Below are 16,135 nucleotides of genomic sequence, written 5' to 3' on the forward strand. Positions count from 1 at the left end.
CTATGACATGTTTATACAGAAAGTCTCACCAAGCTCATTAGGTCTTACTCCCTAGGAATTTTATCTGTTTTGCATAGTTTGTTGTTAGCATTGTTCTCTGATTCTGTAATCCTAGTCCAATTGAATTGTTCACTAGTTGTTTTATGCTATCTGACTGCAGTTTTATATCCTGTAATCCACCTTGAATCCCAGTGAGAAAGGCAAACTATAAATAAAGTAAATAAATAAAATTTAATTTGATGTGAACAGGAGGAAGAGACATTCCACTGAAACCTTCAACAGCAAGTGGAAGGAAATGCTCCATTTGCTCAACTGAAAGAGGAGCATGGGTTTGGGTATAGCTCTCTGTAGGTCTATGGTTAGAGCATATGCTATGCATTCAGAAGATCCCAGGTTCAATCCCTGTTATCTTCAGTTATATAAGTAGCAGTGATGAAAGGAAATGAACCTCCACCTAAGACCATGGAAAGCTGCCAGAGCATTCATCTTCATAGAGCAGTGAGCTGGACCTTGTATAAACTTCTAACAGAGTTCCCTTTCCCCAGTTTTGACACATACATATATCATGAGTAAAAAAATTAAAATGTACATTTTATTTTTGAGATGTCCTAACTAGATTGTATAATGATAACGACCTTGCAGCCCAGGGTTCCCTGCCCTGCAAAAACGACACGGGCCCTAGTAAAATGTACCCGTTTGCCACACTCTGTTGGGGCCCACCCTGGGTCTGAACAGCAATGCCTGCATACTACCCAGGCTCGCTATGGGATTAGAGGTGATCTCTAAATATAAAAAGTGAATTCCTCAGAAAGTAAACCTCTTCAGTGAGCAAGATGATGTTTCTTTGGAAGGGTCACTGAGATCCTCTTGAGCTTGGGTAGGAAATGGCCTCTCTTGTGTTCATATTGGCCATAGATATTAGAAAACGGGCAGTTTAAACAGACGTCACAGATGATGGTGTCTAGTTAATCGTCTAGTTGACAGCCGGCATGACAAGCTTGACATTTTATCCCCCAAAGCCCCAGGGCCCCCCACTGCTTGCCAGTTCCACAACTTCACCGTATTGTGCGTTTGATCTGATCTCCACAGATTACAAGGAGGCCTTTGGGCTCTTTGACCGAGTTGGTGATGGCAAAATCCAGTTAAGCCAGTGTGGAGACGTGATGAGGGCCCTTGGCCAAAATCCCACTAATGCTGATATCATGAAAGTGCTGGGACACCCCAAGCAAGATGGTAAGTTGCCTCTGCGGTCACGTATACAAGGACAGGCATGGTATCAGAATTGCAGGTTCCAGATTTAGGGGATTACAAAAGGGTATTTTGCTTTCATTTAAGAAAAGGTCACTTTCCGTTTCTCTTTAAAGATTCCCCATTATTTCTCCTCCTGTCCTGTTCCCCCTCCCCAGTTGCCTCGCCTCCTGCGGGCTTGTTGCCAGGTTTTTTGATCAGTAGTTTGTTTTCTGCTGATAATTTTTGAAAAACAGGGAAAGCCCGCTGCGGGGAGGGAGAATAGCAGGTGGGAGGGGAAATAGCACTGATTGTGGCACTGGATGCGATTCCACACTTTCCTCAACCACCTTCGGTAGAATCTTTTAGAGGCAGACCTGTGAAAAGTCACAGGAGATTCAGGGAAAACCGGGAAGGGAGACAACCAGACAATTAAGTTGTGCGGAAGAACCATAGTACTTCAGGAGGCAAGGCAGAGCAATAACTCCCTGTGGAAACAACCCTTGAGTATTATTTGCATTTGCCAGGGTCTGGGAGGATAGGTTTATGTTCAGAGCAGTGAGTAGTCTGCTCTGTGCAAATAACCTAAATCATGCACACTAAATTTGTTAAGTCGCTCGCTTAACAAAGTAGTCAGAGAGCGATTCAGCAAAGATTCAGCTTTATTCATCAACTCAAACACAACTCCAACACGGATCAACATCTGATAGCCAGAACAGCTTTTACATTGCAGCTGTCCTGCTTTTAAACTCTCCCAGCTAATGTAGCCACACCTACTGTACAGTTACCAACCAACCAATAAGGTTGTATGCATAAGGACCAATCACGGACGTTCCTGCTCAGGGAGCTTGTTGATAGTGATTGGTTAAGTGCTTCCTGGGCTAGCAATATGATTGGATGTATTTGGATCCTAGCCCAGGACAAAGCTTAACATAGCATTTCAATTAGATGTTTTCCTAACACATTATGCATTCAATGGCAGCTTATTGAATACATTACAAAATTAATGTTGGAAGTGAAATAGATATGCATAATTTAGTCTGCTTCTAAGTTTTAAATTCTTAAGGAAGCAGTCCTATGCATTCGTACACTGGTCCAAGCCCCACTGAATAAACTGAGATTTGAGAAAACACATAGAGGGCAGCACAGCAAATGACTTGGAGTTCAAAAGGGCTGAATAACAGAAGGAAAAGGATGGTGTCACAATTGGAGCTAAATGGTCTTCAAGACACAGGCCGAAGGGCTGAGAAGTCGGAAGCTGTGCAAGGCACATAAAATACGTCTCCTGGTTACTGACAGAGCACTTCCAGATGCAAGCTTTAATTTGTCTTTGAGTTTTAATGTGTTGTGCAAACAGCAGAGAAAATCTGAGACATGTTGTGCTTACCCAGGAACTATTTATTTATGAAAATCAGCTGGAGGATTCAGGGGAAAGCTTACACTGGCGCAATCAACAGCAAACTGTTTATCATGATTCTACTTGTCTTTTGAGCTGAGCTCCTATAACCAGCTGCTTCTGAACACAGAGTGCATCGTCCTGAATCATAATGCTGCAAACTGCTGGAGGGGAAAAAAATAAAACTAAGATACAACAAGCTTCACCACTATTTAATGTTAATATTGTTAACTATAACAGTACAGTAGTATTGGTCATTTCAGTGCCATTTGTGCTTGTTCACAGAAAAAAGGTCCTTCAGAAGTTTTAAAAGGCCACTGCTCAGAAGCAAGCTATCTACATTGCAGCAAAAGTGGATTTAAACCTCATGCATGAAAACTTCTGAAGCCTTGCCCAGTTCTTCCTCTGATCCTGTCTTTTACTCTGAAACCACAGGGGCTTAGAATCTTGTCATTTTCAAGGCGTAAGATGCAGCTTCCCGCTTCTGCACTTTCAAATTCCAGGGTTGCTATCCACCTGGAGAAAAAATGTCATGTCCGTTTAATAGAGACTTAGTAGGATGTTATTTGCTAGGTGATATTATTTACCCACTGAAGCAAAAAGCTTCAGCTGGCTATTTCCACACATTAGGCCTCTGTTAAAGGGACATGACATTCTTTTGCAACCCTTTGTACAGCTGATATGAAACTGAAAGTATTGTAGGGACTGTGAGGAAAAGAATGTGGCACTGTTTCTTCTCCCTTTGCACATATGACATTCTCCCGCTTCCATTTAGAACTGAAGTCTAAGCGGGTGGAGTTTGAAGAGTTCCTGCCCATGTTGCAAACTATTGCCAAGAACAAAGACCAAGGCACCTATGAAGACTATGTGGAAGGGCTCAGGGTCTTTGACAAAGAGGGAAATGGCACCATCATGGGGGCAGAATTGCGCCATGTTCTGGCTACCCTGGGTAAGTTCTGATTCCTGGCAAGTGAAGGAAGAGGATTTCTCCACCAGTTTGGCTTTACAAGGTCTGAGAAGTGTTTGGAACTCATTGGCTATGAGGAAAGACCTGCCAAACCCCAGATCTCAAACGAGCAGAGGGGTCTCTTTCCTACCCATTCCATCTGTCTCCCTCAGTTGACACAAACTGGAAAGCCATTAAAATAGCTGATGGGGCCCAATGGGCAGTGCTACACTGAGTTCTCATTTGAAAGAAGATCATTTGTAAGTGGGATTTCCCATCTCTAGGTGGCACCTGGAGATCTCCCACTATTACAACTGATCTTCAGACAACCAAAATCAGTTCCCATGAAGAAAGTGGCTGCTTTGGAGGGTGGACTTGATGGCATTATACGCTGCTGAGCCAGGGTTCCCATTCTGCAGGTGGGGGTGGGGAATCCCCCATTTTTGGGGGCATCTGCTTGTTGCTGGCCAGCTGGCTGGTGTGGGAAACCTCATCCCCAAACAGCAATGTCATGTGGTGATGTCCCTGATGTGATGACGTCATGCAGAAATGACGGCATCACACTGGGGACATCGCATGGTGACACTCTGGTCTGAGGGCAAAACTCTATGGTTTGACCCCAGTTTTACCATAGAGTTTCGCCCTCAAACCAGAGCATCTCCATGCAGCATCCCCAACATGATGATTTCACTTCTGCATGACATCACTGTGTCAGGAACGTCACCATGCAACATCACTGTTTGGAGGTGGAGCCCCACCCCAGTCCTGGAAGGCTCCCTCCCACCCCCTGCCAGCATATCCTGGAGACCAAGAGACCCTGGCTGAGGTCCCCCTCCTCTCCTCTCCAAACCCCACCCTCAAAATCTCGAGATATTTCCGAAACCAGAGCTTGCAACCTTCCACACCCTGTTTGAATTCAGGTTATTTGAGAATATAATGGATCACTAGATTAAGCCTTTAATTAACCAACCATTTCCCTACCCTCTGGAAACCCTGGCTCTTTTGCTCAGCAATAAGGACCCCAAGTTTACTCTAGCATCTGCATAGTTTGTCTCAGTCCTTTTAGCCCTTGCATCAAAAAAGAAAAGAAAAAGAAGATGTATCTTCTGCTGCTCAAGATCTGTGAATTAATGATCTTCTAAGGGTATGAAAGGAAAGGAAGGAAAGAGCTGTCAGTCCTAAAACATCTGGATGGCTTTGGGCACATTACTGTCCAGAAAGTTATTTCCTTCCAGCTATTTTGAAAACCCTAATTTCTTCCCCATATTCTAGTATCACCATCATATGATTATCCAGATTTATATTTTCCCCAAGTGTGTGCCAGTCTGGAGATATCTAAATCTGCAGATCTGGCCCATGCTGAAAAACATGAGAGTTTTGCAGAAAAATCTTAACACTTTAAAAAATACACTGGGGGGTTTAACTCACCCCAAAAACAATGTTGTCTGTGTACATGCAGAGTACTTACTAGATGACACACCTCCTGATAGGCTGCCCCTGCTGGCAGGACTCCCCGGGGGCCCTGCGGCCTGTGCAGCAGCTCCTGGGGCTGCTGCTGCTCCCAGGGTCCGCACTGCAGCTCCCAAGGGAGGGGGAGATTAAGAAGATCAGAGGATAAGAAAAGGGGAGATTGAAACACTAGGGGAGAAGGGAGAAAGGGGGGGGGATGAGAGAGGATTGCCAGAGAAGGGGGTGGGGGAGAAAGAAAGGGGGGAAGGAGAGAGGAGAAGTGGGGTGTGAGAAGATTGATAGATAAGGGAGGGGGCAGAAAGAGGGGGTAACATTGACAGAGAAGGGGGAGAGGGAAAGAAGCAAAAGCAAGGGAATGCCCCCTTCCCACAAGTATCTTGCAGGTCTCCACTTGTATATTCTATTAGCTAAGTCAGCCAAATCTGAATATACTTAAATCTGGTGACTGGAGCTGTAAAGGGGCAAGACAGATCGTTGTGCAAACCTGGAAAATGCCCCAGGTTTGAAGAAAAATATGAATTTTTTTTAATGGGGGGCTTTAACCCCCCAAAAAAAATGATCAACAGACCACCTGTAGCTTAAAGCAACAGCTTCCCTAAGTGGCTGTTGCTAGGCAACCACAGCATTCCAAGCTTGGTTCTGGCAGTAAAAGGAAGAGGGAGGGGGCAGAGCCACCCCCCCTATATGCAGAGCCCTTTCCAGGCCTATTTTGGCCTTCGAAGGAAGACTCGCTGGGAAGTTCCTGGAAATTTTGTGGTGGAGACTGGGAGGCCAAGATTTAAGGAGGGGAGAAGCCTCAGTTGGATATAATGCCAGGGACTCCACCCTCCGAAGCAGCCATTTACTCCAAGAAGGCAGATCTCTGACATCTGGGATTCATTTGTAATTCTAGGAGATCTCCAGGTCCCACTTGGAGGTTGGCAATCCTAGGCCTGGCAGCAGCCTCTGGGTATCCTGATGCCATCCAACCTGTATGACTCAGCTAGGCCTGGCAGCTTGCTACTGTTCAACAGCAACCACCCTATGAATCCCAGTGTGGTACAGCAGTTGTAATTCAGAGTAGGGTCTGGAAGAGCCAGGTCCAAATTCTCGTCTTGCTGCAGAAGCTCACTGCCTGATTTTGGACCACTCACATACTTTTAGTCTAATCTACCTCACAAGGTTGTTGTGTCAATAAAAAGGAGGAGAGGAGAATATGTAGGCTGCTTTGGTCCCCACCATGGAGAAAGTTGTAGTATAAATGAAGTAAATGAATAATAAATATAGCTGAAGATGGGAGACAAATAAAAGGTAGGCTGGTGAACGGCTGAGGAGGAGAGAATGAGGCAAATAAAGGGGAGAGGATATGGGGGTTGCCAGGGGGAGGGAAAGAGGAAATAGTGTGGGGAGGGGAATAGAGGGGGAAGTGAGATGCCACCCCACAAGTCCTTGAGAGTTCCCTACCATGCAAATGGGCCTGGCCCAGTGGCTGGCACCACAAAACTGATCCACAGTTTTCTTGGGAAGAAGCTCCTGGGGGGAGAGGGAAAGCTTAAGACAGCCTGGGGAGAGTGGGGATTGAGGAGGGCAGGGACCTCAGAAGGATATAATGCCATGGACTCCACCCTGCAAAGCAGCCATTTCCTCCAGGGGACCCACTTGTACATATTCTAATATTGAAGAAGGCCAAATCTGAGTATACTTAAATATGGAGATTGCAGCTGTGAACAGACACAATAGATCTTTCTACAAACCTGAAACACACCCCAGGTTTGCAGAAAAATCTGAAATCTAAAAAAAAAGTACATTGTGGGTTTTACAAACCCCATAACAATTTAAAAAATGCCTGTAACTTTAAGAAATGGATGCCCACAGTGGTCACTGCTAGGCAACCACAGCATTCCATAATTGGTTTCTATAAGTATAAGAACATAAGAGAAGCCAATGTTGGATCAGGCCAATGGCCCATCCAGTCCAACACTCTGTCAAACAGTGGCCAAAAATACTAGGTGCCATCGGGAGGTCCAGCAGTGGGGCCAAGTAAAATTGAGGGGGAAGGGCTAGGGTTGCCAGACCCCCAGTCCGGGTGAGTGTTTCCCCATTTTTTATGCTTCAACCCGCCACCGGCCAGCTGGCTGGCGGGGAAGCTCCACCCCCAAGCCCTGCTCCCAAGCCTGACCACCCACAGCCACCCCTCTCCATTCTCTCCTGAGAGATTTAAAGGGCCTTCCAGCTGATCCAGGGCCCACCAATCAGGTGGAGGGCCCTTTAAATCTTGCAGAGGGGAGGGAGAGGGTGGTTGTGGGCTGTATGCTTGGCTCACAAAAAGACCCTGGGTGCTTGGCTCGCCCACCCCCGGAACGCCCCCCTAATCCCCTCGCCAGAGAGACCTGGCAACCCTAGACAAGAAAGAATTTGAAGCAAAACTGAAAAATAGCCCCAGCTTGCAGAAAAATCTAAAAACAAAAACAAAATAGGGGAGGCTATAAAGCTCCAAAATGACAAAAGGAGTGCCTGTAGCTTTAAAAAACAGATGCCCTCAGTGGCCATTGTTAGGCAACCACAACAGACTTGGTTTCTGTCAGTAGGAGGCAGGGGAAAGGGACAGGGCCACTTTCAGGTCTGTTTTGGACTTTGAGGAAGGACTTATTGGGGCAACTTGGTACCACATGACTTGCATAACTGACCCAGGCCTGGCTGCTTGCTAATGTTCAAAAGCAGCCACCCCACAAAAGCCAGTGTGGTATAGTGATTACAGTTTCACACTATGACCTCAAATCCCTATTCGGCCCTGGAAACGCACTGGGTGACCTTGTGCCCAGTATACATTCTTAGCCAAACTTACCTCAGAGGCAGGGCCAAGATTGGCCTCCCCGCTCCACATGGACCAGCCACCCTTTCTGACAGAAGGCCTGAGCCCAACCCACCCACACCTAGCACTAGGCGGGAAAGGTGGTGTCCAACCTGCCGGAGCCCCACACAAGAGGCAAGATGGGGGAGGTGAGGGCACTTGGCTCAACTCATATGAAGCAAGGCAGACACTGACACTCAGCCCACCCAAGCCCCAAATGAAGCAAAAGGCAGATGGCAGCATCTGGCCCAGGCAGGCCCTGTGCAAGGTGAAGAGAGGCACATGGCAGCACCCACCCGAGCCCTGCGTGAGGTGAGGCACAGCAGACAGCCGCACCCGGCCCAGCTCTGCATGAGGTGCACCCACAGATGTGGGGGAGACTGGCACCTGGCCAAGTCCTGAGCAAGGCAAAGCAGACATTAGTGTCTAGATGAGCCCCGCATGAGGCGAGGGAGATGGCAGTACCTGGCTGAGCCCCACATGAGGCAAAGTAGAGGTGGTGCTGGAGGCAAGGTGTGACCGATGGCAGTGCCTGGCCGACCCCAATGCAGGGCAAAACGGACTACAGTGCCCAGATGAGCCCAAGGGCGGCACGTAGCTCAACGGAGCCTAGTGCAAGGTGAGGCAGAGCGCAGCACCTGGCTGAGCCCAAGGTGAGGCAGAAAGTGATGCCCAGCTCAGTCCAGCCACCCCAGGCAAGGAGAGGGAGGTAAGTGCCCAGTCTGCGCAAGACAAGGGAAGCAGCGGGAAAGCAGCACTTGGCCAACTAGTTAGGTAGGCTGCCTCTTCCTCCTTCCTTCAATTCAAGGTAGGGTGGCTGGTGGATGGAGAGGAGGCAGGAAAGGGGGACTATCGAGGACAGGAAAAAAGGAATCAGTGGGGAGACAGAAATTTATCCCGCAAGTCCTTGCGGTTTTCCACTTGTCAGTATGTCTAATTCTCAACTCAGCCAAATCTGAGGATACTTAAATCTGGAGATTTCAGCTGTGAATGGACAATACAGATCTTTCTAAAAATCTGGAAAACTACTCAGGTTTGCAGGAAAAAACGAAATATCAAAAAAATAGGGAGCTTAGGAAAAAACCAAAATGATAAAATGAGTTCCTGTAGCTTTAAGAAATGGATGCCCTCAGTGGGTGTTGCTAGACAACCACAACAGTTTTGCCAGTGTTCCAGGGTTGGTTTCTGTCACTAAAAGACTGGAAGGGGGCAGGGCCTTTTCCAGGGCTGTGGGGGGGGGGTTGCTTTTTTTTTTTTTTTTTAAACACCCCTCTCTCCCTGGGCCAACGCCGCCATTGGTGAAAACCGCAGTCCACAGAGAATTGCCCACCTGCAACGTCCAGGGCTGTTTTGACCTATGAGCGAGGACTCATCAGGGTCAAGTCTGGAAGTAATCACTGGTGACTTGTTACCACATGACTTGCATGACTTACCCCAGGACTGGCTGCTTGCCTACTGTTCAACCACAGCCACACCACAAAATCCAGTGTGATGTAGTAGTTACAGTTTCAGACTAGGATCTGTGAGATCCAGGTTCGAATCACCACTCTGCCATGGAAGCACTCCTTGCAGGTCCCCCACTTGTCAATGTATAATATCATTTTCTCTATAGAATGGAATTGAAGAAAGTATTCTGGCCTCAGAGGCTGCTGCAGAGATAATTGGTATACCCAATTCTTTGCCTCTGTATATTTATTTCAGAGGGGGTATGCAGTATGGAGAACTGCTGTATAGAACCTGCAAAGGATTAAATTTTAAAAAAAACATTAAAGGTTAACAAAACAGAGAACTAGCTTTGTCCCTCCTTGCACCGTTTTTTGTAAAGTGGTACATGATCACTCCATCTTTGAACAGTACTGTGTGGGAATGCTAAGCCACTGAAGAAGTAATTAAACAGCCAGTATAGTGTGAGTCGATAGACTATCAGATGGGAGCTGGCTCCTTAGTCAGGTCACACCACACAGGGCTTCATAAGAAGATAACTGTTTATTAGTGGATCCAGTACTAAAGAACACGTGTACAGTTTATGTCAGAAATGGCCGTCAGTAATAGGGCCTCTGACTTACAGTGAAATCAAACATTCCCCCTGTAAGCATGAGCCAATAGATATAACTCGCACACGGCAAAGTAAGCGGGCATAGCAGAAAAGCTGTTAGCTTTCCCAACTGTGGAAACAGCAGCTGGAACATCTACAGGGTCAAGCATAAGATAGCACACAGTAGCTGAGCAGGATAGAGCTGAGAACGGAAGGGAGGGTACCCCTCCACATTCCAGAACTGTGACAGGGCTACCTGACAATATTCTAGCTTGGTTCTCCCCACCATGCCAGTGGAGGACTTTTTTTAAGAGTGTTAAAAAATTGGTAATCGCTATTGTGCTATAATGTAATAACATTAGAATGGTTTATTGGCAAAATCTACTAATTCCTCTTAATTCTAAGCCTTTTTGCAATGTGAAGAGAGAAGTGGGAAAGTGTTCATATGCTGTGTGGGAAACACTCCTTTTTCTGGTTTTTCAGGTGAGAAAATGACTGAAGAGGAAGTGGACAGCCTATTAGCTGGACATGAAGATGCCAATGGCTGCATTAACTATGAAGGTGAGGACAAGTGATTTTTAAACCTGCCACTCTGAGGTCAAAAGCTCCCAATATATGCATATATACTAAAATATAATGAAACCAGAAAACCACAATTCATAATGCAACAGCTGTAAAAAGAATGGTAACAAAAAGCTGCTGAAAACAGAAATAAAATATCCAATTAATAATAAAACCAGTACAGGTATAGTGGAAAAGAACATGAGACTATATCCATCATAAATGGCATGGTCTGGTACTCTAGATATCAGAAACTCTCACTGAGGACAGTAGAGTGTTGGGTTCAGTCTGATTCTAGTAACAGTATTTCCCTTTCTCAAAAGAAAATGGGGTGATACTAGTTGTACTTGCTGCAAGGTTGGGGTATGAGGTATGAGGCAGTTCCCAAGTGCATCTTTGAGCTGAGCTAGAATTTGAACCCAGGTCAATTGTGTTGGTGACAGAAACCATGAATGTCAAATGTCTGGTAAGTCCTAATTGTTCCAAAGGGAAAGGGGTTAAAAATCCCCAAAGAAAATGGGCCATAGAAGAGCCTTTTTGTTTTTTGTCACACAAGTTGTTACCACAATGGCCCACAGCAGTAGATGCTCACTGGAAAAGAGACATAAAACATTTAGGGGCAGCTGCCATCTTGAAATACTGTGTGAATCAAACTGGAAGTGGGTAGGTTATTATAATTTCCTAACCGCTGTCTCCCTTCACTTCCACAGCCTTTGTCAAACACATCATGGCTGGCTGAGCTGATCTCAAGAAGTAGGTGTCATTCTTGCAAGTGTGGTTCCTTAGGTGGACTGATGTGTGCTGCTTTTTGATCCTCAAATAACAGTTCCTTCCCTGCAACCTGCGCAGTACTGACCCATTTCCTCACACTGTCCTTGGATATCTAGGATGCTTTTTTGCTGGTGCTGCTGGTGCTGCTGCGTCTTCCAAAAAGGTCTCCATATAGCAAAACAATTCACAAAAGTGGTACACATGACCATACATTTTCCATGTTTTTCCCTCTGCAACTGTGTAGACAAAATATTGCATAAAGCAGATGTGAACTTTCACTATTAAAATGTGAAAGGAAACCAGATTAAACTTTGTTATTTGTGTACCTGGCTGCAATCACACACACTAAATAACGCACCTTTAATCCACTTTCAATGAACTTTCCAACTGGATTTTGCCAGTTCACACAGTAAAATCCAGTTGGAAAGTGCACTGAAAGTGGATTGAAACTGGATTGTTTAGTGTGTGTGGACGCAGCCCGTTTGACATTTTCCAGAGAGATAGCCAGGGTTCTTTGCTGCAATCAGAACAACAGTCTTGTGGCACCTGACAAATTAATGATTTTGCTGCGAAACAGCCTTTCATGAGCCTGATCCCACTTCATCAAATGCATGAAGAGTTATATTCAGTGGGCAGATATGTATAAATACACAGGGATACAAAAAGAAGAAGGTCCCAAGGGGGAAATTATTACTGAGAGGCCAGAAAGCCATTGAGGCAACTGATTCAGGTTTGCTAAAGAAGCCAAGCCAGATAACCAAAGAGATTAACCACATTTTCAGATATAATGAAGTGGACTTGATCCCCGTAACCCAAGCCCCCAAAGCTGCAATAAATTTGAGATTGTTTAAGGTGCCACAGGATGCTTTTGTTCAGACATGGTTGAGAATCACAATTTGTCTTTTCTCCTCAGAATTGTTTATGGTGATGCTGAACCAAATGTACTCTTCAGAGGAATCTCCTAAATTCATCACTCCTCCTTTTTTTCTATCTTTGTATAAAGAACACAGTCTCTCCCCATCCAGTGCTTCTCCCAGTACTGGCTGCAAAGAAAAATGTCAGTGGCGGAATATCAGCTGCAACTGCCTAAGGAACCAGAAGAGGGCACTAGTCACTGTTACAGCCTCTATGAGAAACATCACTCCCTTGTACTTTTTGATTCTATGAACACCACCCTTTTTTCCTGAACAATAAAGTCTTTGGTTTTCAGTTGTTTTTAGTCTTAGTTCATCATCCACTTCCTTGTGCTGGGGTGAATGTAATGACTCTCTGGAGACTGTATAGTTGCCAGCAGGGATAGAGTCCTCAGTGGGTGGCTAAACCTGGTCCAGGCCCACACTTAGTAATCTATATTAAATTATTTAAATATGAAATTTATATTTTAAAAAACATATGCCATCAACAGTTAATCATATAATTTTTTCACTTATAATAGTCTGAATCTCAGTCAAAGAAAGAGGACTCTGTGAGAGGAAAGAAGTCATGAACTGCTTCACTGAGACCATTTGAGTAAATATTTCATTTGTGTATGAAAGGAAATACTTCCTCCCCCTCTCTCTTTTCCTTACAACTTAGGCTGAGCATGTGATTGACCCAAGGTCACATAGTGTGCTTTGTGGATGTGAACTCTGGACTCCCCAATCTTAGACCAACACCCTAACAACAACTACACTACTTGCATATTGGTTTCTCAAAATGCATCTCAGAATCCATACTAAATCCACTGTAAATACTGGCTTCTCTAATACCCAGTCCCAGGGGTCATTTCGCCTGAAATCATGGGAACATTTGTTTGGTTGAAATAGGGTCCAGGACTGCAGAATCCTCATTTTCTATATTTGGTGAACCAGCTTTATCTCCTTCCCCTCATGTACAGACACACAGAGACCAAAAAATAATGGCTATTCCGATAATTTCCAATTTTTTCCCCCTAAAGCGGCAAGTGCCAGAATACCAAAATCACCTTAACTTTGAGCCACAGGCCTCTGTCCCCCCCCCCCACACACACACACTCATGGCTAAAGACTGAAATAATCCCATCCCCTCCATTTCTTTTCTTTTCTTTTTTTTGCTAAAACTGAAAGTCCTGGGATACCAAAATCACCTTAACTTCAAGTACGTTGCCTGATTTGATGATCCACAGGATGAGGGTAGGGGATTTAGGCAGAACTTCCAAGGATCCAAAGGGGGGGAAAAAGTAAGGTAAGGCAGTGGAGGGGTGCTCCTGTGTGGCAAGTAAATGTCCCAAAGTCCCAGAGAAGGAAAACAGAGTTAGCAGCCTCTGTGTGAGTGGAGAGAATGACACTATACAGTTTAACAGCATTCAATAATGTTCACTACACTATTATATAATGATAATAAAAGGCAAAAACAAGTGTAGTTAACAGACTCACCAATTACAACTTGCCAAAAAGCTGAAGAACATGTAATGGAGAATAATGTATACAAAGTAGCTACAGCAAAAAAGTACAAAATGTTAACGATAAAGAACTGGTATGTGCTACAAAGTATAAACAAGGGAGAACTACTAGATGATACAACAATAGAGAACTGCTAAATAATTCGACGTTGTGTCCACATGTTTGATAACATTTTAAAGTTCATCCTTCATCAGGGGGTTCTATAATAAAATACATAACTTATTAAGAAAAGGAGAGCCATACTCACTGTAGCTACTTTGTATACATTATTCTCCATTACATGTTCTTCAGCTTTTTGGCAAGTTGTAATTGATGAGTCTGTTAACTACACTTGACGATACAGTTTAAGCCAAAGCAGCTTCATGATGCTACCTGGCAGCCTGGGAAAATAGCCCCCCCCCGCTTGGAAATCTTGGGGGGGGGCTTGTCCCCCTGTAGTTTACACCCCTGGCTGCGAAAGCAGTCTAAATTGTTTTGAAAAGCAAGGAGAGATGCAGGAGCTGTTGAGTTTGGAATGACCACACACCTAGAGCAGTAATTTAGAATAAAAGTCCCTGGAAAAAAATGCTAAAAGACACAGGTGTTTGTCAATATCATCCTAAGCAGAGATACACCCTTCTAGGCCCACTGATTACAACAGACTCGGAAAAGTATAACTTTGCTTACGGTAACAATGTGGGTCTTCTCCCATGTGCGCAGTCCAAGGAGAAACACAGGCCCGTACCCAGGATTTTTTTTAGTCAGGGGGCATTTAAGTTTCTTCGGGGGCACTGGCTTATCGAATTAAAGGTCATTTAATTAAAGTTAAAAAGACTTTCTGGGGGAAATAGGGAGGTGCTGTGACTGTCTGGCTCTGCACTGCCACCGTAGCTGACCCTTCGCATCAAACTGCTGCATAGGAATGCCCGTCTCTTCCCCCACACTCACCGCTGCTTGGGGGCCCTGGGCTGGATGGGGAGTCATGGGGCCTTGCCAGTAAGTCAGGGGGCCTAGCCCCAAGATGCCCCACTGTAGCCACAGGCCTGGAGAAACATAAGAGCTCAAAGGGCCCGGGCATATAAGACCCTGGGCCTATAAGAAAGGGCCACAAGAGCCTAACGCTGGCTCATCCCTTCCTGTCCTTCCTCTCACAATCTGCCTACACTCTTCAAGCTTCAATAGTGTAACTTTTCTTAGGATTATACTGTTAGTCCACTCAAGGCCAAATACCTTGTTATATACAGATGCACCTATTAACATCCAATTAGTGGCTGCTTCTGTTAAAAAAATCAGCTTCAGGAGAAGGCAATCTGTTGCTGACAACTACTGAAACTGGACTTATCCTGTGTCCATCCACCACTCTCTAGTGTAATTCCCTCCCAGGTCACCACCTCTTATGGGATGCCAACTGTTGTATATGTGAAACAAAAAGCAAGGGAGAAAATGTTACACAAAAACATACCCGGCTCCTAAATTAGCAGATTAGTGCCCTTTTAATGTAATAATTACATTTGTACTTAGACAAATACAAATGCACAACAGGGTTCCAAAAGGCCTGTTTCAAATAACAATAATATTATCATTCAAGACATTAATAATACATTTACAACACCTGCCTATTAATATTCCTCCCCCTGTATATATATCTGCAGAAGTACTTATAAAACAAATTACAACTCCAAATGTTCAAAATGCTATACAGAAAACAGAACTGACATGTAAACCACACACCGAGTATTAAATAGGGGAATCCAAAATAGCAAGCATCAGAAATGAAGATAAATGACCTAATGTCATTTTACAGCCACTCACCAGAAAGAAACTGATATAAGCTAAGCCTGAGATGAAACCAGTTGGCTAGCCTTTAGAGATCCCTTATCTAAAATAACTCAGGGATATATCCTTGTCCACAGGTATAGCAGGGTCCCCAGCTTCCCTGGCAGGAACACTATGTTAAGAAATCTCTCACAATTATGCAGCCATAGCAGGCAGGAAGGAAGGAGGCGAATACCTCCAGCGCCAGAGACTTGAAGAGGAAGAATCAAACTTTGGGGACTCACCCGTGCACCAGAGGGCCAAGGCAGCAGGAGGCAAGAAGCCTGGGCGAGCTGGGCTCCTCCATGCCTGGCAGAAGATGAGGTGCAGAGGCGAGAGGTGAGCGAGCAGAAGAGGCACTCAGCCAGCCGCACAAGCTGCATGCAAAGAAACTCCCACCGCCCCAAGCTTCGGGGCTGCCTCGATAAAGGAGTGTGGAAGCCAGACCTGCAAATGAGAAAAAGCAAGCTCAGGGTTCATGGGTTGCATTTTGGGCTGTGGAAGAGGAACCAGCTCCATTCCTGGAGTTCTCTCGAGTTCCTGCGCTTTTTGTTTTGCTTTTTGCCAATCCGCCTCCCAAGACTGCTCCAGGTGCTCCAGTCTGAGGGCTGCTGGGGGCAGGGGTTGAGTGCTCATTACTTGTGGAACTGAGGCTCAATGTCTCCAGCTGCTCTGCCACCTTCCC

The 16,135-nt window shown here is 45.2% G+C and overlaps 1 protein-coding gene across 1 annotated transcript in view; it reads left to right on the plus strand.

Moving 5' to 3' along the window:
• The window catches only part of LOC107120922 (myosin light polypeptide 6-like), a 25,476-nt gene extending 13,183 nt beyond the window's left edge, over window positions 1-12,293 (plus strand). The window contains exons 3-7 of the mRNA XM_015423709.1: window positions 1,090-1,233; window positions 3,399-3,572; window positions 10,388-10,465; window positions 11,176-11,218; window positions 12,150-12,293. Of these exons, the coding sequence (XP_015279195.1) occupies window positions 1,090-1,233; window positions 3,399-3,572; window positions 10,388-10,465; window positions 11,176-11,204 (425 nt within the window). The 3' untranslated portion in view covers window positions 11,205-11,218; window positions 12,150-12,293. The remainder of the gene's footprint in view (window positions 1-1,089; window positions 1,234-3,398; window positions 3,573-10,387; window positions 10,466-11,175; window positions 11,219-12,149) is intronic.
• Window positions 12,294-16,135: the final 3,842 nt, after the last annotated feature.

Source organism: Gekko japonicus, unplaced genomic scaffold (assembly GCF_001447785.1).
Source record: "Gekko japonicus isolate JY-2015 unplaced genomic scaffold, Gekko_japonicus_V1.1 scaffold33, whole genome shotgun sequence".
NCBI classification, from domain to species: Eukaryota; Metazoa; Chordata; class Lepidosauria; order Squamata; family Gekkonidae; genus Gekko; species Gekko japonicus.